Raw genomic sequence first — 23,923 nt, 5'->3', positions numbered from 1 at the left:
TTCATACTTCATATACTGTGCTGCTTATTGCCAAACTGTGCTACTTACTGGGTGACATTTATGCTGCAGTACAGGTAGGATCCATTATTTTAATTTTTTCTGTGTTTGTGCTCAGGTCTATAATAGAAAGCCAGAACCATACAATTTCTACTGTTGTTGGTACACTGCAGTACTTGGTCATCTGAATAATCTCATATAATCACAACAGAAGTAATATGGAACTATGCCGAGGAAGTGAAACTGTTGCATACTTCCCATTGTCCCCCAATACACATCTAAAAAGAGGTTTCTGGAGAAATACTGGAAAGCTCATATTACCCTGAATGCATACCAGTAATTCTCTGTAATTCAGAGTACTTCTGCTTTAATAGGGACACTTCGGATTATGGGCTGCTGTGCTTCAAGAAATATTTCAACTACTATTTCAGTTGAGCTCAAGGAATCACATCCATCCCAAAAAGTCAAATGCAATTAAGTCTAAGAATCAACTGTGTTTTCATTGTAACCACATCACAATTTCCACCAATACATACATGCCTTCGATACAAAAATTGGCCTGATGGCTCCAGAGAGCTATTACAACAAACAGGGAGGTATTACACTGCAAGAAGTCAGTGCTGAACATTTTAAAAGCAATCCTCTTGTCCTTGTTTTCAATTCATCAGTGGGACGGATAACAATGTTAAACAAAACAGAGATATTAAACTGCAAACATGAAGTGAACTTTTTTAATTGGTGTGTTTATATATTTTGGTTATTGTTTCTGCTAATGCCTGCTAGTGGTTATGGGAAAGTGTGTAAAAACCTCAGAACTGTACTGCTTGTAAAACATTTAATATTTTTTTCTTCCTCAACAACATTTATATAAAGAATACTACTGGATTCCTAAGGTTTAAGACTTACCGGTGGATGGGTACATTTGCTGCACCTTTTCCATGCCAGCATTTTTGAACAGAGCTATGTTTTGCTCACTGTACATTTTGAAGCTCCCCAAGTTCCGCTTCCTGCCTTGAAGGTCATGATCTTCTTCCCAAGACGACGACGAGACCCCAAACAGGTCTGACGACAGACCCGGCTTTGTTCGGCCGAAGGTGGCATGGAAGTCGGCAGTCCGCTCCCTGTCACGGCAGCGTTTGCTCTGCTGTGGGTCAGACAGAGAGAGGCTGGACAAGGTGTCCACTTCAAAAACACTCCTGGAGCTTCGGGACATGCTGTGTGTGCTTTGCTGGTTACATTGTTTGTCTTTCAGCTTAGGCAGGGAGGGCTCCTTGTCAGAGATGTCCAGCCTCTCATTCAGAAGACTGAAGAAACCAGGGTTTTTCGCTCCACTGAAGAGTCCGCCAAGGCTTTGGGGGGTGGAGAGATGGTCCTCCTTGTACTTGTGCTTGTGCTTGTGTTTGTGTTTGTGGAGCCGGACGCTGGGTAAGTTGCTGCTGCTGTTGAGCGCCATCAAGCCAGACTGGTCGTCGTCGATCACAGTAGAGCCTATTTGCTGGGATACATGTTTAGCTTTGTGTTTTGCAGAGGCCGCCAACTGGACTTGTGCGCCAGAATGGAACTGCGGAGGCGGCGGCGGCACTGCAGGCCTCATGAAAGGGGAAGCTGCTGCTCCAAGGGAGTGGGACAGATAAAATGGGGATGGATACTGACCATAATAACCTAGGTTCATCATATTGGTGGCGATAGGCATCGACGAATAAGGCATTGTATAGGGTGCATAGTAATTGGTGCTGGGAATTGGGTAGCCAAACCCTTGTATGAAAGGCATCTTTGTCATTGGCTTGTTGGCTTTGGCTGGCCTTCCCCGTCTCCTCTTTGACTTAATTTCAGAATTCCTGCGAAGGTAGTGCAGAGGGTCATACGGGAAGTATGGCATTGGATAATAGTGGTCAAAGTTGGTCCGGAAGATGCTTGGATACAAATTATCAGGGTAGAAGTTGTAGCTGCGATGTGAGACTCGAAAAACTTGGAATTTGCCAATTAATTCCTCAAGGTCAGCCAGGAACTGAAGGTCATCTCGGCTCTGTAGACTCTTGCGCTTTCTCCGGTGCTTTTGTTTCTTCATGCTGTCCTGTGCAAGAAAATTCTCAACGGCCACTGCTGTGACATGCTTTGGGCAGTGCCCTCTCAATGCCTTTCCAGCAGCTTCCAGTGGAGTGGATTCCGAAGCCTCAAAACTGCAGAGGTCAAAAGAATACCTTCTGCGAGATGCCGGGCCTTTCTCAGTTTGATCAGATGTGCTGTTGTTGTCCGTGCCAATTCCGCTGTCACTGGGGATCGTTTCCTCACTATGTGACTCGCTGACTGGAGACAGGGTAACTTCTTTGAGAGAGGCTACCTCAGAGAGATGAGAAGGCGAGTTAGCCATAAGTCGAGGAGGAGACAGCTTCCAGCTACTGCTGCCAAGCAAGGCCTTGTGAGCTTTTGTGGGCAATGCACTGATAGGTTGAAGATTTGGCATGGTCTTCTGGTCCTGTAGGCTGGCATCGGTGGTGGCAGGACACAGGATCCCCCCAGCTCCAGCGACATGGGCAGAGAGCGTAGGAATGGCCCTAGGAGAAGGCATCCCGGCTGTAGTTAGTGGACTTGAAGGCACTACTAGGTTCTCAAACTGGCTAGAAATAGGCACAGGGTGCTTATCACTGGCTTTGTGCTCATCTTGGACCTTCAAAACAGCTCTCGGTTTCCTACCCCTCTTTTTGCCAATGTAAATAGTTCCTCGTTTACTGACGTTGATCTGCTTACCAAGACTAGCCTCTATTGTAGATGCCATAGTAGAAACAACATTTGACATGGGATTCCTTGACTTCCGGGCAAGACTGCTGCTGGTAGGACTTGAAAGTATTTTATTCAAGATGTTCTGCATCTTAACCATTTTCATTTTCTTCGCTGCCTGAACTGGCTTCTTTTCAAAAACACCAGAATAACTCTTAATTAGCTTATTCTCAGTAGCAGGGGCAGCATCCATGGAACTCATTGGCATAAGATTAGCTAAATTTCGCTTTTTCCTTCTTTGCTGCAAAGTTCCAGGTGACTCCCGGGTGATGGGGCTTACAGGACTGGTGGATGTCCCCTCGTGGATAGTCTCCACCGTAAGCAAAGGCTGCTTTTTAGGTCGCCCACGTTTCTTTTTAACAGGAGTGATCACTGTCAAGCTATCAGTGTTGGCATAAAGTGGGCTTGAAGGTGTGATGGGATAGGCCGAAGGAGGTTCAGGAACACTTATTGATGGACTGCTGTCCTTCTGCTGACTGAAGCTTTTGGATTTCTGATATGACCCTCTTTCCTTGCCCTTTGGAGGTTTCAACTCCTTTTTCGTGTCGATCGCTGCTCTTGACCTGCACAAAGGATTTTTTCGGAGTCTATCGTGACAACTTTCCACAAGTTCACAGGATTCCACTGTGGAACCCGGTTCTGATGTCTCAGACATACTTTCCACTACTAGCTTAGCTGTCCTGGACTCTACCTTGTTAGGGGCCTTTGGCTCTGAAAAGCCCCTGATGGCATGTTCCACAATCTCGGATACCTGGGTCTCATCCATTATGTCATCTAGCTGTATTTGATCTTTTGACGGCCGTCGATATTGCCGCTTTTTACTAGGATACCCTTTGAACTCATCCATCTGTGGAGAAATGGATCCTGACAGCACAGCACTTTCCTCTGTGGCACTATTTCCAGTGCCCTCAATCTCTCCATTTGGTACTTCCACCATTTTATCAGGTCCATGCATTTGCTTGTCTTTTGAAATAACTTGACTTTTGGCTTCCAACTCGCTTTCTGCCTTCTTGCCCCACTGTAGATCTGAACTGTGGCTCACAAGACACCTCATTGGCTCCTTCCGGCCATATTTCCTCTTAATGTTTCCAAACACTTGGTCGGCTACCTCCTGCAAACCCCTCTCTTTGCTTAAAGACGACAGCATCATCAGATTGCTATCTGATAGTGTGGTCAGAGATGTATTAGTGGCAGAAGAGTGCAGCAATGAATTGCTCATCTGACTAGACACACCTGCAGAAAACTGACTTGGGGACAGGCCTTCTGTGACCTTTTTCAGTTGTGATTTGAGGGGGGAGCCTGCCAGATCTGGTGGAGGGATCTTGTGGGTTCCTGTTAATTCTCTTTTAAGATCAGAATCTGTCTGGCTTCCATGAGAATGTGGTGACGGCTTTGTCCAGTCCAGTTGATGCCTGAAAGTACTTTTAAGCTGGTGCTTTGATTTCATTGATTCTCCCAGGAAATCCAACAGATCGCCTTCACTTTGTCCAAGAGACTTTTCATTAGTCTGCAGAGAAAGAGAGAGAGAATTATTCTAAGTTATTTCAAAAAGTCTATCTTTTTAAGCATCACAGACTAAAAAATAATTTAATAAAACAGCAAGTCAAATATAAGAAAGAAGTAACCATTTGAAGCATGTGGGAAAGACATGCTATTTGAGCTCAGTTGAGTTTCTTTAATGTTTGACATGGATCCATTTTAACATTCCACTGAGTAACACCGGGCCACACTGCCCAGTAATTTCAAACTACGTTTACCCTGGGAAAAAGTGTTCTCCTTTATCTTGTTTGTTTTCATTTTCCCTCGTTCTACACTGATCTTCAAAGCTGAGAGAAATATTCGGGTTTTCATAACTAAATTCATGGCACCCCAAAGGAAATCAGAATTTGGTTAATTTTACCGACTAACACTTGTGTAAAGGTTCAACAAAATAAATGGAATTACTTTATCGCTCGCGTAACCTCTTGTTTCCTGCGTTATACCTGTAGTGTAGTACACTGAACGAACAATGACTAAGTACTATCAGTACTTAAATGTACTTGCATGTACCTGACTTTTTGTAAGTGATTTACAATTCATATTGATAGTAATATTCATCCATTATCTAACAATTTACTCATTACAAGTTTATGGGGGAGCCTGACCCTAATCCTAGGCAGTGTAGGGCGCAAGGCAGGGAGACATGTTGGATGGGATGTCAATCCTTTGCAAGGCACACACACATTCACACACTGGGCAGTTCAGAGATGCTAATCTATTCAATTGCACAGCTCTGGAATGCAGAGAGAACACTGGAGTATGCAGAAGAAATCCGCTCAACACGGGGAGTAAATGCTAACTCCACTCAAAAAAAAGGAGGTGTGGTACTGTATTCAAAGCAATTACCCTTGTTTTTAATATGCAACAGGTGTACTTTTTAAGAGTAAAGCACTCCAGTCATCTAAGGAGTAGCTATGCTCTTTGCAATTATTCACAAGTGTGTTGCAATGGAACGGCACCTTTGATACACACCATTTAATAACAACTTTCATCTAAGCTTTGTATGCACACACTGAGAGTAAAGGTACCCAACAATTGAAAAAAAGAAGAGGACAAGATTATTCACATAGCAGCCCAGCAGTTGCCATAGCAGGTTAGGGACCCAACATGTGATCATGGATTGGCACTCTAAAATTCACAAGCCAAACTGCATACTCATGTACACAGCTGGGACTGCTTCATAAAATCTCACTTCGTAAATAGCTAGATAGGAAGCTATGTTATCTTCTCAAAAACGCAAGGCAGTGCGCATTACAATACAACTCTGCCCACCATGGTACAGGAGGTGGAAAAAAAAAGATCTCTTGCAAGATAGCGCAGTCATCAACACAAGTGGCAGGTTTAGCAGCTGACGCAATAGCACGCACGAGGCCATCCTGTTTATAAAGCAGGCGGCTGCAAGCAGTCTCGATGCGAAACCGCAATTTTGTTTTTTAACGTGGGTCAGCTTCCATTTTGTCGCTGTGAAGGCGGCGGGGGAGGCATGCTGTTTTGAAGTGTTCAAATGTCCTCTGTGGTTACAGTTAAACTTTCCTCTGACCACCTCAACATGTAGCCGGGTAACCCAAGGGCCGCTGAAATTGTATGCGCGTAGGGAAAGAGTTACAAGGGCTTCTTCCATGTGCTACTATCCTGACATTTGAGTTTATATTTTAAGTTTAACAACTGCCTGAAGTTGGAAATTTCTTTATAGATTAATTGTATAAGTGCCAATTATTAGGGGGCTTTGTTACCATAGGGAGTTTACATGAGAAAGTGTGTATAATGACTTTTATAATGAATTTATTAAAAGATTATACTTAACCTGACATAGTTAAAATATAATCTTTGGGCAAATTTAAAGCCACGGGGGAGTTGACTAATTATTACAATTATTTATGAGCAAATATGCCAGACCTAATCAACAGACTTATTAAACTCCCCATTGAACTGGGTACCACGTGGAAGGTAAGAAACTCCACTGAGACGCCGGAGCAGGAGAGACCGAGCTGCACACCGCTGCCACCGGCACTCTGTGTGGGCTCTCACCCCGATACCCCGAGATGTGGGGATTTGAGATTATCTGATAGTTATTACAAGCTACAGAAGAACATGAAGCACATCTGCGTCCCCTTTTAGCAGCATCCTCAACGGCACTGTGATGCAAATCTCCTTGCCCCCGTTTCATAAATCAGAAGGCGGTCATCCTGTGCCCTTTCTCATCTTGTCCCTCTCCTCTCATCCGTGCTTCCCTTTCTATCTATTCCTCCCTCCCGCCATTCACCCACCATAATCAAAAAAGTGACAACTCATTAGGCTTCACCCTGAGCGGGGGTGCAGCAGGATGCTTTATCTGCGACGCGCAGTCTAAGCAGTCATGCTCGTCTATGAAATAATTCCCAGCATGCTCTGGGAGGAGTCCCGGTGAAGGGAAGTGCGCTGGAGGGCTGTGTGGGTACACACACACGTGTGTGTGTGTGTGTGTGTGTGTGTGTGTGCACCTAAGTTTCTCAGGAGTCCTTATTGTGCATAATCCCCTGCAACATATTTCAATCAGTGGCTTTTAATTAAAAAATGGGGGAACGCCGTCGAGAGCCGCATAATCGAGAGATCTTCTCTCCACAGACCTTGCTCTTTTTGCGGTTCTTTTTTCTGTCTAGCCCTCCCCATCTGCGAGCAACTGCATCACCTTTCAGATTCCTAATCCTGTAATCCTTTGAGGAATTTGTGGTCTCCCCCCGGCCCAGACGATAATCCCAGCCTCCACACACGAAGCCTTCCAGCTGCACCTTAATTCTACTAAAATGGCATTACGCTCCCATCATGCTACAAAGAAAAAGTGTTACCACTGTTACATAACCCTGCACGTCACCATGTCAGGCCAGTAAAAGTATTTACATGACATTTATTCTCTCTTGGCTGATGATCTGATACAAGCATGGAAAATACTACAGCAGCAAAACAGCAGACTGGGTTTTAAAAAGGACCAGGGGTGTTTATGGCCATTTTTAAACTTGAAGTTACAAGCTGTCTTCTCATACTGCCCCGTCTCTCCCCCAGGGACCATTTTTACATATACTATTCATTCACACTCCAGCTCCCTTAAACAGTATCACTTCCACTATAAAGTTGACAACATACTTGTTAATTACCAGTCATTCAGCAGTTGCCCTTCTATATAATAAAAAAAATTAAAATCACCCTGCCCCCCCACCCACCCTCAATACTCATCCACCATGCCAACAAAAGCCAGCTATCTTCCAAACCCAGAACTTTGCTTTGGCAAAACCATTGAGCAGCCGGCTTTAAAGGCCACCAAATCCCAGTGGGTTATAATTTACTGAAAGCCTTGATCCAGCGAATCCGGTGAGTCTCCCTCACAAGCAAGGATAAATACGTGAAGAGACCCAGATTACGGAGCCCCTTTCATGATAAGACAAGCTCTGCGCAGCACCTTTTGCTCTTCTTCCCCCACCATGTGTTTAGCAGTAACGAAGAGGGGCGGCTCCCCTTCCGCTAGCCCCGCCCCCCTCCAGGTGTGTACGTGGTATCCAAGGGTTACCGTGAGACCAGAGTGGCCGAAAATAACCAGGGGTAAACCCCTCAGCTCAGTGTGATATCCAATCACAAGAATATTTTTTCCCCCATCTTAACCCGACCTGTTAAACTGACCCTGTATTCCAACCAGCATTTATGACCATTACTGGGCGTAGCTGTTTTTCCATCTTTTTTTCTTACCTCTACTACACAAAGATGTTTCTGTTTCCTCCCACCAGCAGATGGCTTAGTGGTCCAGAGGCATAACTGTTAGCATCACATGACAGGACAGTCACTGAAACCTAATGCTATCCTTACAAGGGATCTGGCACATTAAGACTTCAAAAATCAGTGTGTCGAGCATAAAAGCCAGCAAAATACAGCCCAACCTTAAATCCCGCTCCGGACATGAAAAAAAATGGCCTCTCAGGGGGGCAGTTTTTTTTTCTGCTCTTCGGCACAGAAAAAACATTGAAGGTTAAGCCTAGAATCAAGGTCTCGCAGAAGCCCTATAGCCCTCCCATGGTTACTGGGTAAGCTTGCAGTCTGACCACCGGCAGTCTTGCACATAACCACAACACAAATTGGTCAAATTACAGTGTTTGTACACTAGTCTCTGGTGACAGTTTAAGGAATCCTGTGGGTGAAGGGGACCACGGGCTAGCCTGTCAGCTGTGTGGCTGGAGTCATGTGACACGGGAGAGGAGACAAGACGGGGCCGGATGGGATGTCGTCTACCCGATATGGAAAAGGTGTCTCTGGTTACACTGATGTGTGTCATGATACACAGCATATTGAGATAGAAAAAAAGAGCTTTACATAAACAATAAAAGGTCTCCATCTATTCTTACCTCTAAATCAAATCTAACGAAACATTACGCATCCAAGGAATGAAAATAAAACAAGGAAATTCTTAGGTAGAAGTCATAAGAGATTTCTGTTAAGGTTGGGAGGCTGGGGCTGCAAATGACTATGAATTGATCAGACTTCAGCAATGCAGTTTGAGGTAAACGAAGAATAGCCCTTTGCTGTCCTGATTCACTGGACAAATCATTATAGTGTCAATATGCAATGGCTGGGGGGGGCATTGCAAAGTGGCTGGCAGCTTCCACATCTTTGGTGATCACATGATAACTGGCAGTAACTGTGCCCAACTGGGAACCGGGTTTCATTCACCTTGCGACAAGCCACGAATGTCCAGTGACAGAAGACACGTAGGCTGTTGTGTCCTCAGGCCCGTGACCTGGGAGCAGCTGTGCATTACACAAGTGCGTAACTGACAACGGCTTAATAATTAACGATGCACCTACAGTGATATAGCAGGCAGCGTGGTGCACAAACAACCAGAGTACTTAGGGGTACAAAGACGATACAGCTGTTGCACTCTGAATATTTAACGCAGCCTGCATTTCTTAAATTATACAGTTGTACAAGTATAAAGAGCTGTATCAATGTTAAAATAACATTTAAAAACATTTAGCATGGATTGTGGCTATTTATCCACTGCGGGCTTGCAATGAAGTGCTAGCTTTTCCCAGGATGCACGGGGAACGGACACTTTGCTACACCGTAGGTGAGACACCAGGGTCCATAACAGGCTACACACATACAGCAGGCCAGTGCAGAGGCAGTTTGCCTAACCTTCTGTTTGTGGTTGCAAGCATGTAATACCTGGTGCAACTCCATACTAATCCGTATCAGATGCATATCAGTCACATCCAATAGCTTATTGGTCATTAATACCATTACTGGTATTCCTGCAAGCATGATTTTAGAAAAAAGATACATCTACACAACTTTTGATGAACTTCATGGTCATTAAAAATGATGTTGGTGATGATCTGTAAAATGAAATATATGGGCCCCGGTCTTGCACCAGCTAAATAACTGAGAGCCCTGATCTCTGCAGGAAGCTAAATACCTAGCCAGCATTGTGTAAGGACACTTCCGCAACAAGTCTGGTCGCACCGCAAACAGGGCGCATACATGTGCATAGTCATAAAACAATTGACCCAGATATTTCAGTCGTCCCCATTAAAACATCACTTTACACTGTAGTTAATTTCGTTTCCCCAAAAGGCTGCTAATTTTACTGCTGGATTGCACGGTCAAGTAAGAATTAAACCCATGACTACCTGAGCCCGTGTTCATTCCACTCTGCTGAATCATTTTTTTAATGATCATTACTTTCCATAACAGTCACAGTTTGATCTAAAGTGCTGCATGGTGTGTATCTGCTGTCACTTTGCAGTAATTATTGCTGAGGATTTTCCAGCACTGTTCCAAACCTTTGAACAGGATGAATAATCTTGTGTATGGCAGCACAGTGCAAAAGTCAGCCTGTTTGCATACTGTATGAGAGCTAGATTTATAAATACTACAGAATGACAACGAAATAGTGTTCTTGTTATTTCGTGCATCTCAGTGAAGGTCTCAGTCAATGTCTCCTCTTTTCTTGCTGTTTCGATCATCGATGCTTATTTGTCCTTTTGTTTTTAGAAGCTGGTTTCTCCATTTGGAATGTTTCGGTATTTGAAAAATGTGTATATATGGTCACACTTCATAAGGGGCAGCTAACAAGTTTCAGGTAGGATCCAGTTTTTCCTCCAGAACTGCTTGAAGGGTAGATGAGTTGAGAGTTGAGAGCGAAGCCTTTCTGCTCCCCACTGTTGTTGTTGTACCTGTGACAATGGCGGCCGTTTCTGAGATGCTGAAACCAGTCTCTCTCCGACAATCACACCACATTCGAAATAGCATAGATCGCATATCTCAGTCTTTCTAATGCTCAGTCACACAGCCAAACGGTAACTGAACCCCTCGACCCTGTCTGCATGCTAATTATATTCAGCCGTGGCCTCATGATTTGCAGTTTGGAGAAGCAGGCTGTTTGCATTAACGAGCAGGTGCATATTTTATATCATACATACACACACTTTTGAACCTGCAACCTTGAGGTCTAGATCCTTAACCAGCACGCCATCTGCCACGCTAATTGTTTGGAGGAGAGGAGGTGCGGACACATTATTCACTGCAGCTCTGGTTGTCCAGAATCCCTGGCATGCATGGAGAAGAGCCTCCCCATCTACAGCAGCACGGGTTCAGAAGCGCGTGCACATAATGAAACAGCTGTGTTCGCTCGGCTCTCGCATAAAACACGACGACAAATGGAAACGGTTACATCAGCAGCCACGCAGTTGTCGTCGTCTGGCGGGGGCGGAGCCGTGACTGCTCCTGGCGCAGGGGCCGCCTTTTCAATCCCCAGCGCTTTTGCCAGCGCTTGATTACTTGTCTAGGATGCGGGGGCCGGCCAAAAGCCCGAGTCACAGCGGATCCACACACTCTCCACCGAGCCAATTCTCGCGCCTTGGAAGCGACAGAAAGACGGAAACGATGTGCTTGGTTGAGGGGGGAGGGTTTCTTTTTTTTTTTTCCTGGTGGCTGGGGCATGGATTTTCTGAATCTCAGGTACACGCTTCAGCTGGGAGTTGGGGTGGAGGCTCCTGCTTTTGCATGCTCTGCACGTCCTTTGCCTACAAAACAACCCTGACTCTGTGGGGGAGATAAAATAAATAAATAAATCAAATATCAATCTGACTGCAGTGCTTGTTTCATATGCGGCCCTTTTCTGGCACGGGTTCAGCTTCTGCCTGCCTCTAATGCTCCCCCACGGCCATCCCCCACAAACCCCTCCCTCCCTTTCTCCAGGCACCTCCATTTTCCTAAAAACACAGAGGGGTGGGACAAGAGCCGACAACCGGAAGGAAACTGCGAGGAAACAGGCGTGACGCTTGTCACTCACTGATACGAAAGGACGCTTTTATTGACGACAGTCAAACCAACACCCGGCTTCCCAATAACCAGGCAAATAATGCAAAATGCATGAATGTGCTCTAGATTTACCTCGACAGAGGGGCTTCACGGTGTTAAAATGAGCAAATCGGGACTTTTTGATAAACAAACAAACAAGCGGGAACCCCAGCCTTGTGCCCAGCGCTGCCTGGGAAGCGTTCCAGGCCCTGCTGTGACCCATATCAGGAAACGCAGTTAGATGGATGGATGGATGGACGATGAACACGCAAATAAACAAAGAGTCAGACAACCGAAGATGCAGGCAGGCTTCCTTACTGACATGTGCCATGTTGCTTTTCAGTCCTTGCAAGGCACGTCAGGAGGGCGAACAACAATGACGGAAACACATGAAAATGAGACAGACAAGCCTCAGTCTCAAAGGTAAGTCTCTGCGCCCCCCCACCCCCACCCCGACCCCGTGAAGCCTATGTCTGGACCGATTGCTAATCCCCAGTCCGGAAGCCTGCATTCCTGTCATGCCACTGGTTTTCCCATCTCAAGAGAAGCATACACTTGAAAAACTTGTGCTGCCAAACAATGTGCAAATTAACTACAAACTTTGGCAGTCTTCATCAAGGGATTCCTGGAGGAGGAAAACAACCAGGAAAATAAATGACGACAAGGATTTACGGTGTTATTTGTAAATAAGTAAAATAAAGTGAGTATAACTACCTACACTGAAGTACTAGGCTTCAGTTTCAATGAGAAGTCATCATTCAAAGCCAATTGCCCTGACTCGCTTGACCCCAGTTGCTCAGGAAATGTAAACCATTGCTGGCGTCAACCTTTCAAAGCCAAACGTTCCTGAAATTAAAAACCTTTTTCAGCAACCAGATTCCCTCATAAACAGAAAATGCGGTGGTACTTGTTTGCCGCAGTCTTCTCAATGGAGCGGAGACTCGACGCCTGTGAATATTTACTACAAAGTGCCGGTGATGAGTTACCGCCGGGCCGGAGAGAATCCGCCAGCAGAATCCACTGCTCCTCAGAACTAATCAATATGAGAACTTTGTTACTTTGACGGCTCGCTGTAAATAAGGCGACTCTTCCCATCCTTCTCTGCTTAACGGCCGCTCGTTATGGCAAACCCCCCCCTCCCCCACCCTACGCCACATCATCAGCTTTCAATTTTCAGAAGGGGTGGGGGGAACAAACAAAAAAAAAAAAACATCCATGGTGTAAATCACAGCTCTGTGAAACAGAACCTCCTTTGCTAATTGCATAATGCGGGCAAGATGCTGGTCAGTGATCCATGAAGTAAAGGTCAGGTCGGTGTGCAGGGTAAGTGCTTAGTCCAGCTTAAAAACAAACAACAAACAAATAAAAAGGACAAAGAGTGCTTTCCTTCTACTTCTTCAGCACTGCATTCAGCTCAGGTGTATCAACCTTAGAAGTTTTATAGACGTGTAAGTCAACTGCACCGAAATCACGCCAAAATGATAAATGAAATTACTCCAGACTCGAGGATCATTATTTCTACTTTATTTTGTTTGGACTTGCATCGAAATTACAATTCCTCCCAAATGGGACAAAACTGCCAAATACAATTAATTGTTTATATCGTGTGATTATGAATGAAAGACAAAAACAAAAGAGACCTCCTTGCGCTTGAGTTACCAGTCAGAAACAGTGACTACATTGAACTGCATCACAGGGCAGCTGCACCTCCGTAACCGGCCTCGTTTCCGAAGCCGAGCCAAAGCAAGCCGGATTTGACCTTTTTAGCGGTGAGTCTGATATTTGGACTCCGTGGCCATTACCGCGCTTTCCCCGTTGACCTTCTGCGCCAACACGGGATGACCTTTCGCTCTCATGAAACCGACGACGGGACTTAGCCTTCCGATTACGCAACGTGTCACAGATACCGTTTTCAGGCCCTGACATGAAGCCAGTGCTTCAGAGCTGCTCCAAGTTTCCATGGTTCGCTAAAGTGACTATTCTTGCATATTATTCGGTGTAAAACACACATGGCTCCATTCTCAGGCAGTAAAGAGCGGACACTGCGGCTCCATGTCTCAACCCCCAATAGCCTCCCCTTCCCCCCACCATGCTGCATGGCCACCACTCGCGCAGTCCTGGGGCAGATTAAATACGGGGGGGCTTGGTTAGACAAGGGAGCCGCTCATAACAAGCATATGACGAGGTGCAAGACCGGGAAACAGATTCCGTATCCCAGAATGCACTGCGACCCAGTGAAATTGTGGGCAAAGCTAAGGCCAGCAATCACAACAACAAAACACATACATGAATGAACAAACACCTTTTCAGGGAGCACAGTCTTTATGGTGCCTGCAGACATAAGCTGTGGAACTCCACCCTCCTTATTTTGAGGCAGTGCTCGTCTGTTGTCCCATCCCACCCCGTTCAGAAAATGGATCACAGACTGCGACTGTGTAAGTTGCAACACTGGTACTGCTGTTGTGACTGCTGTCCCCATGGAGTGGGCACTTTGCTGGAGAATCTTCCGTCTTTGGGAGGGAGGGGGGCGGAGTGGAGGACTGTAAACAGACACCCTGTTCTCACAACAGGCTTAAAAGACCAATATGCCTCCCCCCCCCCCATCTCCAAGAAAAGAGCCACAGAGCGCGGGCCAAATTCAAAACCGACGACAAAATGGTGTCTCTGTGCCAAACAGCCCTTCCCACTCGGCTTGCCGCTCGCATTGTGCCCGACTGGGTCGCACTGCCATCTCGGCGGCGACGTGATACGCTTTCCCTCGCTCACGTTACGAGTTCAACAGGCTTCAGAAAGAGAGACAAACTTTCTAAAGAGCATCCAGTGCAACAGAACTACACACTTTTTACACACCAAATGAACGGACACACACACACAGCCATGTGTACAGGCAGAGAGACAGACATGCATGCATGCACACACAGAGACACACACACACGCATGCACACACACACACACACAGACATGTGTACAGGCAGACACACACACACACACACACACACACACACACACACACACGCACGCACGCACGCACACAATGTCCCTCACTCAGACCGTTCTGCAGCCCATTCTGGCTGTGGAGTCTTGAGTGTTTTGTTTTCGCCCCTGTATAAAGACTGGGCAGATGTCCAGAGGAGCCTCAGAACAAAGGGGGGGCCGCTCAAAGGGGGGGCCGCTCAAAGGGGGGGCCGCTCAAAGGGGGGGGCGCCCTTTCCCCAATCTCCCTTAATAACCATTCCCTCCAAAACCCAAGTGATTGATATGATCCTCACACAGTTCCCTTGGCTTTGAGACAACACTACCCCAACCACCCCCCCCCCCAACAACCCACCCAGTTTCTTGCTTGGCAACCCCACCTGCCCCCCTTTCCCTTTTAGCAGAGGACCACCCTCCCCTGTGGGAACGACACTCTGCAAAGCCAACCCCCAGCACCCCCCGCCCCCCCATGTTCCATTGAGAGCCGAGCCCGTCTCTGACCTGGCCCCTGGCTTTGTGCGTCTGGCTGACAGGTCCAGAGCAAACAAACAAAATGAACACTAACACGCCTTTGTGTCTGCTCCCCCGACGAGGGGGGGGGCGCAAAATAAGGGAAAGAAAAAAAAATAATAAGTAAATAATAATATATATACACACATACACACACACACACACACACATAAAAACACTTTGGACCGGATCTTCATGCTGATCACACAAACCTCTACTCTTCCCACCAGCTCTTACTGCGATAAAGACCCTCATTCATTCTACCATAAGAAAGCATGTGTCTGTGTGTGTGTGTGTGTGTGTGTGGGGGGGGGGGGGGGTGTCGTTGTGGGGGTTCTTCATAATATATTTTTGTTATTTATTTTATATTCAGTTAGCCATTAGAAGCCTGTGTAGCATCCATTTTATTTCACCACCACCCCCCCCATCAAGGCCTACAAGAAATTATGTTTAAGTGTTAAAAACTATACGATTATTGAACAGTGTAAGCTATCCTGTCAGGACAACATCCCTCACTAGCCCTGTTAAAGGGTGTGACTTACTGCCTTCGGCGTACCAAGATGTCATCAACATGCTCTGCTATAAAACTGAAGTTTCTGGATCTATTTTCATCTTTCTGTAACTCATGTGACGTGTAAATAGTGCAGACGATTCTGATTGGTAGCCTGGACACACGGAGACCAGCTGCTTGGCTCAGCTTGGGTACACAGCCTGGAAGGGGTTTTTCCAAAGGAATGCCTAAGAACATTTCTGAGAACTTCTGTTATGCCAAAAAATAAGAACATGCTACAAAAAAAGAACATATGAATCTCAGGTAGCTTATTACTCCTTTTTGATAATTAAGGCTCTCTTACACTGTGGGGACCACGGCTTTATAAATGTCAAATTCTGAATATGACTGACTCAAAACGGTGTACAAATGCCAGAACTTACACTGATCACCAAGGCCATCATCATGTTCCTCGCAAATGGTGCAAGAACATAAAAATAAAAGTGCCCTGGTGGGGACTTCAACCTGCAACCCGTAGGACATAACCCAGTTCTTTCAGAGTGACGCCTCATGACTGCTCTTCCTTTGAGTTTGGAGTCGTTTGGAAGTGGAGGAGGATTATGATGAGCTACAGAAATCAAGCTCCTGCTGGTGGCTCATGTTCCAAAGTCTAAGTCCTACAGGCTTGACCCTGTTCTTCTGTAGCACCATAACCTGAATTAAGAAGTTATCTTCTGTGGGTGGCAGGGCGTTCTGTGTGACAGCACCTACATTATGGATCACGCTTCCTCACAGTCTGCGTGAGATACAGTCACTTACCATTTTCAAGCTTCAGTTAAAAACTCATTTATTCCACGAATGCTACTATGTAACTGCTACCATGTAACACTGGTGTAGTTGTTCTGTTGTTATTGTTGCTGTTGCGTCTGCATTGTTTTCTGTATGATTGCATTGTAAAGTGTCCTTGAGTGTGAGAAAGGCGCTATAAAAATAAGACTTATTATTATTTAAATGCAACTTATTAGCTAGTAAGTCACTTGAGCTTTTCCCCAATCTCTCTCTTCAGATTTATATATAACAAAGAGTTATATATAATATAGAAAGAGTGGAATCATGTTTGATTATGCCTGAACAGAGCACAGCGCCTGTTAATATTTTGGAAACGCCGAAGAAATATTTATTTCAGCATTTATGTAATAAAATAAAATGCACTGCACATGATTTTAAAAAAGTGGAACAAAATGATCTTGGGATGGAAACAAAAAAACAAAAATGACTTGAATCAAACTTGCACAGCAAATCAAAAATTACTTTTTGTTTTAGTTAGGATCTTCATAGAAGAAAAAAAACCGAATGTGATAGGGGGGTGGGGGTGACACCTCAATAAGATCATGCTAATGATACAGCAAGACAGGCATCTCCGATGTTCCGGCCCTTGTCCCTCAAAAAATAACCTGGCTAGCTAATCCTTTAACGGTGCTTAGTATTACCTGTGATGCTCACTGGGACCGGCAGAAGTGTTGCATCACTTTATTCGCGTATTTGGTTCTTTTATCCAAAGTGATTTATATCTTTTACGCACCTGGTGTACTTGCATACCTGGAGACATTTAGGTTAAATACCTTGCTCCAGGGTACAGTGAAGCTACTCCTGGGTCTTGTCTTGACACCCCTCGGGTTACGGGTTGAGGCGCGTACCCTCCCCTACAGCACCTTCTGCTCCATCACGCCCACGAATGTGCTACTCAACCAAACAAGGCTGCTCTGAGGGTCCTTAGTGTTGAAACTGTTAAAACGGCCATTGGGGAAATCTCTAAACCAAACACGCCGCTTCAGATGTTAAAATTTGACCCGTTCCTGAAGATAAATGAACACAGCAAGCACAACAGAGAGCACCCATAGGCAGCCTGTCACTCAGGGCTGATGGTCAAAGAATCAATGACCCATGATTTGCCTAATTTGAGGAGGCACGCAATCAAAGGGTATCCCTTCATATTGGGGGGTGGACGAAAAATACATCTTCTTTTACGGAAAAAGGTAAACAAGAGCACAATGCCTCCAAGGCCAGAACACGATACGAGCAACATGGCAATATTTGTTGTTATGGGTGAGTAGCATTGCATGGGAGAGTGAACATAATCATAGTAATTGCACTGAAGGATCTCTTCCAGGGTATTTTAACCCAGCAGACAAGCAGATCCTGTCAGTACTTAGAAACTAGCTGTCGATGTTCTGCGACAAACAAACATATGTTCTCCCGCTCTATCAAATTTCCCCAACTTGTGGGCAATCGCTCTCTTCCGTGGAATTCGCGACTCACACCTTTCACCCTCCGGTTCTTGGGGCGATTCTGGTAAGAGTGGAGAGCATGCGGACCAAACTGGGAAGAACAGCAAACAAGAGTGTCGAAAAGAGGTCAGTTCGCCCGAACTCGCCACGCTGGATGCCGCTGAAGTTATTAGGAAGCATTCAATTGCAAGAGGGCAATAAGGCAAAGAATAAGCGCACATGGATCTCAGGCAGAAAGCGGTGTGGGCTAAGGAATGAGACTTCAACATGGTTGAAAGGCTTTGAAATCCCACGAAGGGGAACTTATTTGGTGCCCTTGAGCTAGGTGCTTAACTTAATTTGCGTCAGACATGACCCCCCACTGTCTGAATGGGGCAAAAATGCCAGTCATGTCAGTTCCTTTGCAGTATTTGGCCACCAAAATCCTTGCGAGTATGTCGTGAAAACACTAAACGCCAGATTGCTAAAAGCCAAAAAAATCCCCAAGGTTTTAATCAACCCTGGAGATTAGAAAATAAAGAATAAAGTGAATAAATACTTTACACAGTGAATAAGAGGATTGCCAGATATTTAAAGGGATAAACCCAATTTCAATTTTAATGATACAGTCTAATTCTTGATTCTGCTCCAGGCATCACCATGCCGAATTGCAGAGGAATAAAGACCCACAAACTATTAAGAGAATGTGCTCATCCACAGAAGCTATACTTTATGTGTAGTTAATAAGCTCAGATTGATGGAGTATGAACATTTACTGCCAATATGGGCCACTCCTGAAGGGCACATGGGCATAGTCCTTCAAACCACGTTATCTAAGAAAGCTATTACGTTGTGTAGGTGGTCCTCATGGAACCCTGTCCAGGGAGTGCCCTGCCTTGTGGATTGTGCTTCCATGAAACTGCAGGATTGCTATGAGAGTGTACAGGACATGGAGTTTGAATATGGATAGATGTATGATGTGTCCAGGGCTGCTTTGTCAATGTACGGGTTTACCCGGGCTGAAACATGGAGGCCTCCACCAGCCTTGTTTAATAAAATTACCTGCATTATAGAAAAATTCTGGTTAAATACTATGGTTCATAACAACAAACGCACACGCTACTTTGTGACATTCGTGATAACACTTTGTGGCTTCAGTGGTTCATTATTACTGTATTAATTATTATTACTATTATTCCTACAAATCTGACTCAGACAGACTTAGGGAACAGATCTCGTTTGCAACCTGGAGGACTACCTGTACACATAATATAATGCATTAAGCAGTATGATCTATAGCACTGACATAATACCCAAGATAAATATATCAGTTAATAAGGGTAAATTAAGCACAGGTAATCTCTACAGAAGTACGGTGAGCAGATTATCGTTAGCCGAGCAGCCAGTGCTGCTAAGCAGCCATTTTTAGACAACAAAAATCAATAAGTAGAATGGAAGGAGGACTTGGCAGAAGGTGACAAAGAGCCACCCTAACAAACAACACACACACACACACACACACACACACACACACACACACCTCTTTTCTTGTGCACGTACTGAAATTCCACCCATTAATGCAGACGGCTCTGTCGCAGGCTAAAGCCTCGGAGCCTGTGTTGCGTAACGACCACGTACTTGGATTCTTCTAACTACAGTCATGTGGCAACAATGACTTCTTTAAAAGGACACGGTGCTCTCCTGTAACCCTGCCGCTGGGCTGGGCGTCAGCGGCGCTCGGACATGGCACTCCGGCAGGCCCCCCCCTGCTGCTTTTTCGCTGCAGTTGCATCATGCAACAAAAATAAATAACTAAATGAATAAAAGCGCTTGGGTCTCAGGGAGTAAGACATGTTCTCTTCATTTATAATACAGTTTGTGAATGGCACAACAAAGCGGGAACACAATCGCCGAGGGAGGGGGGAGAACACATTAAATATTAAGAGCCCACCAAGGAGGCCATAAGCTCCCGAGGCTCGGCCTACAAAACTCTCACTGAACGGCGCGGTTTTCCCACTTTACTGAAACGCCTGCCCTTGGGAGACACCACCTCCCACCCCGACCTGGGCTATCAGGCTGCATTTTATGACGAAATAAAAAAGAAGTCAAACAGGACGGCAGGTCAGGGGTGCCTAACCCAGACCAAGGGAGAAGTAAAACTTGTGCTCTCCCCCTGAGCTACATGTACACGGTCCTGGGTTCGATCCCCGCCACCTTAAACTCCTTAATATCCACTCAGCATGAACACAGCTCAGCTATGCATCTATCCATCTACCTACCTACCTGCTGGCTGAAAAAGCAAAAACAAACTGTATCCTTTTTATCAGCCTCTACATGTCATATAATTTCATTATATTTCAAAGCACTAGGAAAAAAAAAAAAAAAAAGTTTTATTGGTCTCTTAACGCTGGATGCCCTGCCCAAGAAAGCCTCGATATTTAGCACACGTAATTACACATATTATCAAATGTCTCACTTTCGTAACCTTAAATGAGGTCTTATGTTTGAGTACAAAATCTTTAAGTAAGTTGTAATAATGTCCTCAGAGCAATGGGAAATGAAGGTGGTGGTGGGAGGGACACACACTGACAGCTGGCTTTCCCAGGCCAAATAGAAAGAATGTGGAGAATCAGGGCACAATGGCTTAAACCAATAAAAAAAGAATTGCTAGGCTTCCACCCTTGAGTGACTGAACAATAAAGCCTTTGTGTGGCAGAGCACTCCGCTCCCAGGCAGCACGTTTAACTCGCTATCGATCTAACGCTATACGGGGGATGGGAGCGAGGGGGGGGGCAGCAGGGGGACACAGGCCATGCGCGGCACCTACACGCCAGACCGCAGGTCAACGGGGATGGCTGCTCAAAACAAACACACCAGTACAGGGGGTTCATTTATCATTAACACGCCGGGCCGCCCGGCTGCCTCCCAATCCTTCAAGATCGAGCTGGATTATATCACCAAAAAAGTAGGAGGAGCAGTGGTTAAGAAAACAGCAAAAGCAAATGACCAGAGTCTTTATGCGGCGTTTATTCTGTTTGGTAGTGACCTTATTTCTGCGTCACCTTAGATAGGCAGGTGACTCAAGGACGTTTCTTCTTTTCTTTTTTTTGCTTGTGCTGAAGGAGTTCTGCTGTCAGCTGACCAGGAGGGTGTAGCTGTAGGGGAATGCAATGTTTAGGTGTGTGTGTGTGTGGGGGGGGTGGGGGGCTGTGTCAATTAACCTCCCCTGTTTCTGTGATCTCTGTAAGAGCCAGTCTGACAAAGTTATTTGTTGTACGAATTATGAACTGGGAAAGTGTGTCACTTGCAATCTCTCTCCGCCTCAGTGTCGTGAACACTGTCGGTATAAAGCGTGCAGCTCTGGTGCAGCTTTGTTCCCTAAGGTACAAACAACATTAATGCCCCCCTAATAATACAAAAACAATCCTGAGTATTCCCTCAAAAGGTACCAATTGGTACTTTTTTTTGGAGAGTACAGTCTCACACTGCTCAGTGCCATCAATTATGACACCCAAATATTTAATTATTCAGCTACACTTAGGATTATGATTAAACTGACTGTCACAAATAATAAGAGCTGCTGTAAGGCCATCCTCTCTATTTTAAAAGCTAATTTGCCAGTCGGTGCCCTCTTGTAACGTGTCACACAGAGAATACATTCCCACTTTTATTCAGAAACCAAAACAAACAGCCAACTCTGAGTCTTACTCTCCAATTCTGACCTGCAGTTTAACTGCCGTATATTTGACTCCACCTGGGCACATGACTGCCCTGTATGCCCGGCCCCCTGCCATTGGCACCGCCCCTCCCCCACCCCACAAAGCGGACCGCACCACATTCACCGCAGTGTGGGTGAAAGGTCAGGGAAAAGCAACATTCCGTGGAAAAAAAAAAAAAGGAAGGCTGGGTGAGGGTGGGGCAAAGAGATTTTAGACTCTCTAATCCACCCAGCAATTCGAGGATTTGGAAGGAGAGGGTGCCGTTCCCGTGCAAAATGCAATGGGTAACAGCCCCCCCCCCCGATCCCCCAGAGCCCCCGTGGAGGGGGAATGTGTGTGGTCAGACAGGCCGATAGCAGAACAGCCCTTTTTGGCGGTGGGGTCGTTTCAGTGCAGATGGCTGACACCCCTCCCCCAACACCAGACGCCTCCCCAACAGAAATCACAACTGTTTATTTAGCCTGGTCCATCTTCTGCACCATCGCTTCACTCTATTTAGTCATTATATGGTGCTGCGTCTCTCTTAAATCACACACTTAGCAAAGACAAGGGGTCTCACGTATTCCTGTTGTACGACAAAAGGCCGGCTTTTCGAGGACTAGCACCACATTCACTCCCCTGGCATCAGATGCCTTTGCACAGATGGAAAATACAATCAAAATCAGACCACGGGAACAAAAACAAGTGAACATATCCGTACAGTAGTCGCCTTTGAAAAAAAATTTATCTTCGTCTGAAGGCCATAATTAAATGAGATAATTGGCTCGCAAGCTACAATGTTTGCAGATTCATCAACACCGCCTTGCTGCCTCATGCACAACGGCATCGGCGTTAGCTGAGACCCACAAAGATGCCCACGCCGTTCTAATCTGATGAGACGTGTGGCAAAATCGCGAAAGCAGGTTGCTTGGGAGCGCCATGTGACCGTGAGATGTCGATATGATAGCTGCTACATCCACGGCCCTCTGAGTATCTGGCAGAGGGCAGGCCGGGGGAAAGAGAGAGTCCCAAAAGGGAGAGAAGGGAGTTCTGTCAGGCACAGCTGCCTTGCTTGCTTCTGAGGACCCCGGGGGCTTCACAGGTTCACCTCAGGCAAGTTGCCTAAACACCTATGCTGCTCCATTTTGTGCCAATCGTGTAAAAAAAACATCTTTATAGGCATCTAAACAGACCTCAGGTCACAGGGCATTGAAGCAGGCCCTAAAGGGGAGGACAGTCTTCCTCATCCAACACCCTTAATTTCAGTAAAAGGACCCCCCCCCCCCCCCCCCAATCCCATACCACCGAGCAATCCTGCTTTCTTTAATCAAGATGTAAACAGAGAGGCCTTTGTGTCCAGCACTATTAATTACTGCCTTTTCAATGGCCGTTGGGAGGGAAGAGCTTAACTGAAAGGAGATACGGGAGGGAGCAGTAGCGGGAACGTCTCCGCCGGACAGCTGATGGGCCGCGATCACATTTCACTGACAAACTCAATTGCACTTGAAGTGAGATCTAGTGAAAGTCAATATGTCAAACGACCCCCCCCCCCCCCCCCCCGGACACCACCTCCCCCGGCCCCCAACATGGCCGCTGACCCAGAGAGACAAGATACCCTACCTTCGCAGCGGCCGCTCATTTATTTATTATTTTTCCACAACAATGAGCGCGCTCAAAGACGAGCGCTGCAACGCGAGCACAGGCACACGGCCTGACATCCAACTCCTGTTGCATTCACAGAGGGTATAAAGGGGGTGCTGGAAAGCGCCTCACTCATTTAGGATGCCATTAAAATGGGGGGGGGGATGAGATGAGATGAGATTCAGATTAAATATTCAAAATCCCTGGGGTGCCAGGCCGAATGACCAAATAGCACATGTGACCATGAGGAAGATGTGCCACACAGCTGATGGTTCTTCCTCATTACCATAACTGGGGAGCCAGAAAGAACACGTTATCACTTCATTTTGTGCCACCCCCCCTCCCGGACAGAGGTTTCACGGGCATGTATCTGCTGGAGTGATAAAGCCTCCCTCGCCCCACCCCAGGAGACGGGTTCTCCACTCGCCTGCAGCACTATGGCTGCCAGCTGGGATCCCATCCCAGTGCAGCATGTGACGCCTAATGGCCCGGACCTCCAGGCAGGAGCAACCTGCCGAGATCAGCCCCTCGCTAAGGGGACAATTAAAAGTCAGTCTGACAGCATATTCACACACATCTGGCATGTGCAGTCTGGGGTTGGGGGTGGTTATTCTGTTCATGACCTTCTATTGGCTACTGTACCATGAAGGGTTGGTGCATGACTAAAATTCCCCAAATACATACACTGAGGAATGAGAGAATGCACT

General features: G+C 46.1%; 2 protein-coding genes across 3 annotated transcripts in view; both read right to left on the bottom strand.

Annotated features, from left to right (window-relative positions):
- Positions 1-23,923, bottom strand: part of setbp1 (SET binding protein 1) — a 69,447-nt gene that overhangs the window by 15,361 nt on the left and 30,163 nt on the right. For both annotated transcript variants that reach the window (XM_048978587.1, XM_048978596.1), the window contains exon 3: positions 904-4,282. In XM_048978587.1, coding sequence (XP_048834544.1) covers positions 904-4,282 — 3,379 coding nt within the window. The remainder of the gene's footprint in view (positions 1-903; positions 4,283-23,923) is intronic.
- Positions 1-23,923, bottom strand: part of riok2 (RIO kinase 2 (yeast)) — a 399,097-nt gene that overhangs the window by 366,599 nt on the left and 8,575 nt on the right. The gene's annotated exons all lie outside the window — the stretch shown is intronic.

Source organism: Brienomyrus brachyistius, chromosome 2 (assembly GCF_023856365.1).
Source record: "Brienomyrus brachyistius isolate T26 chromosome 2, BBRACH_0.4, whole genome shotgun sequence".
NCBI lineage: Eukaryota > Metazoa > Chordata > Actinopteri > Osteoglossiformes > Mormyridae > Brienomyrus > Brienomyrus brachyistius.
The sequence above is the reverse complement of the archived record's forward strand: the minus strand, read 5'-3'. Positions and strand labels throughout refer to the sequence as shown.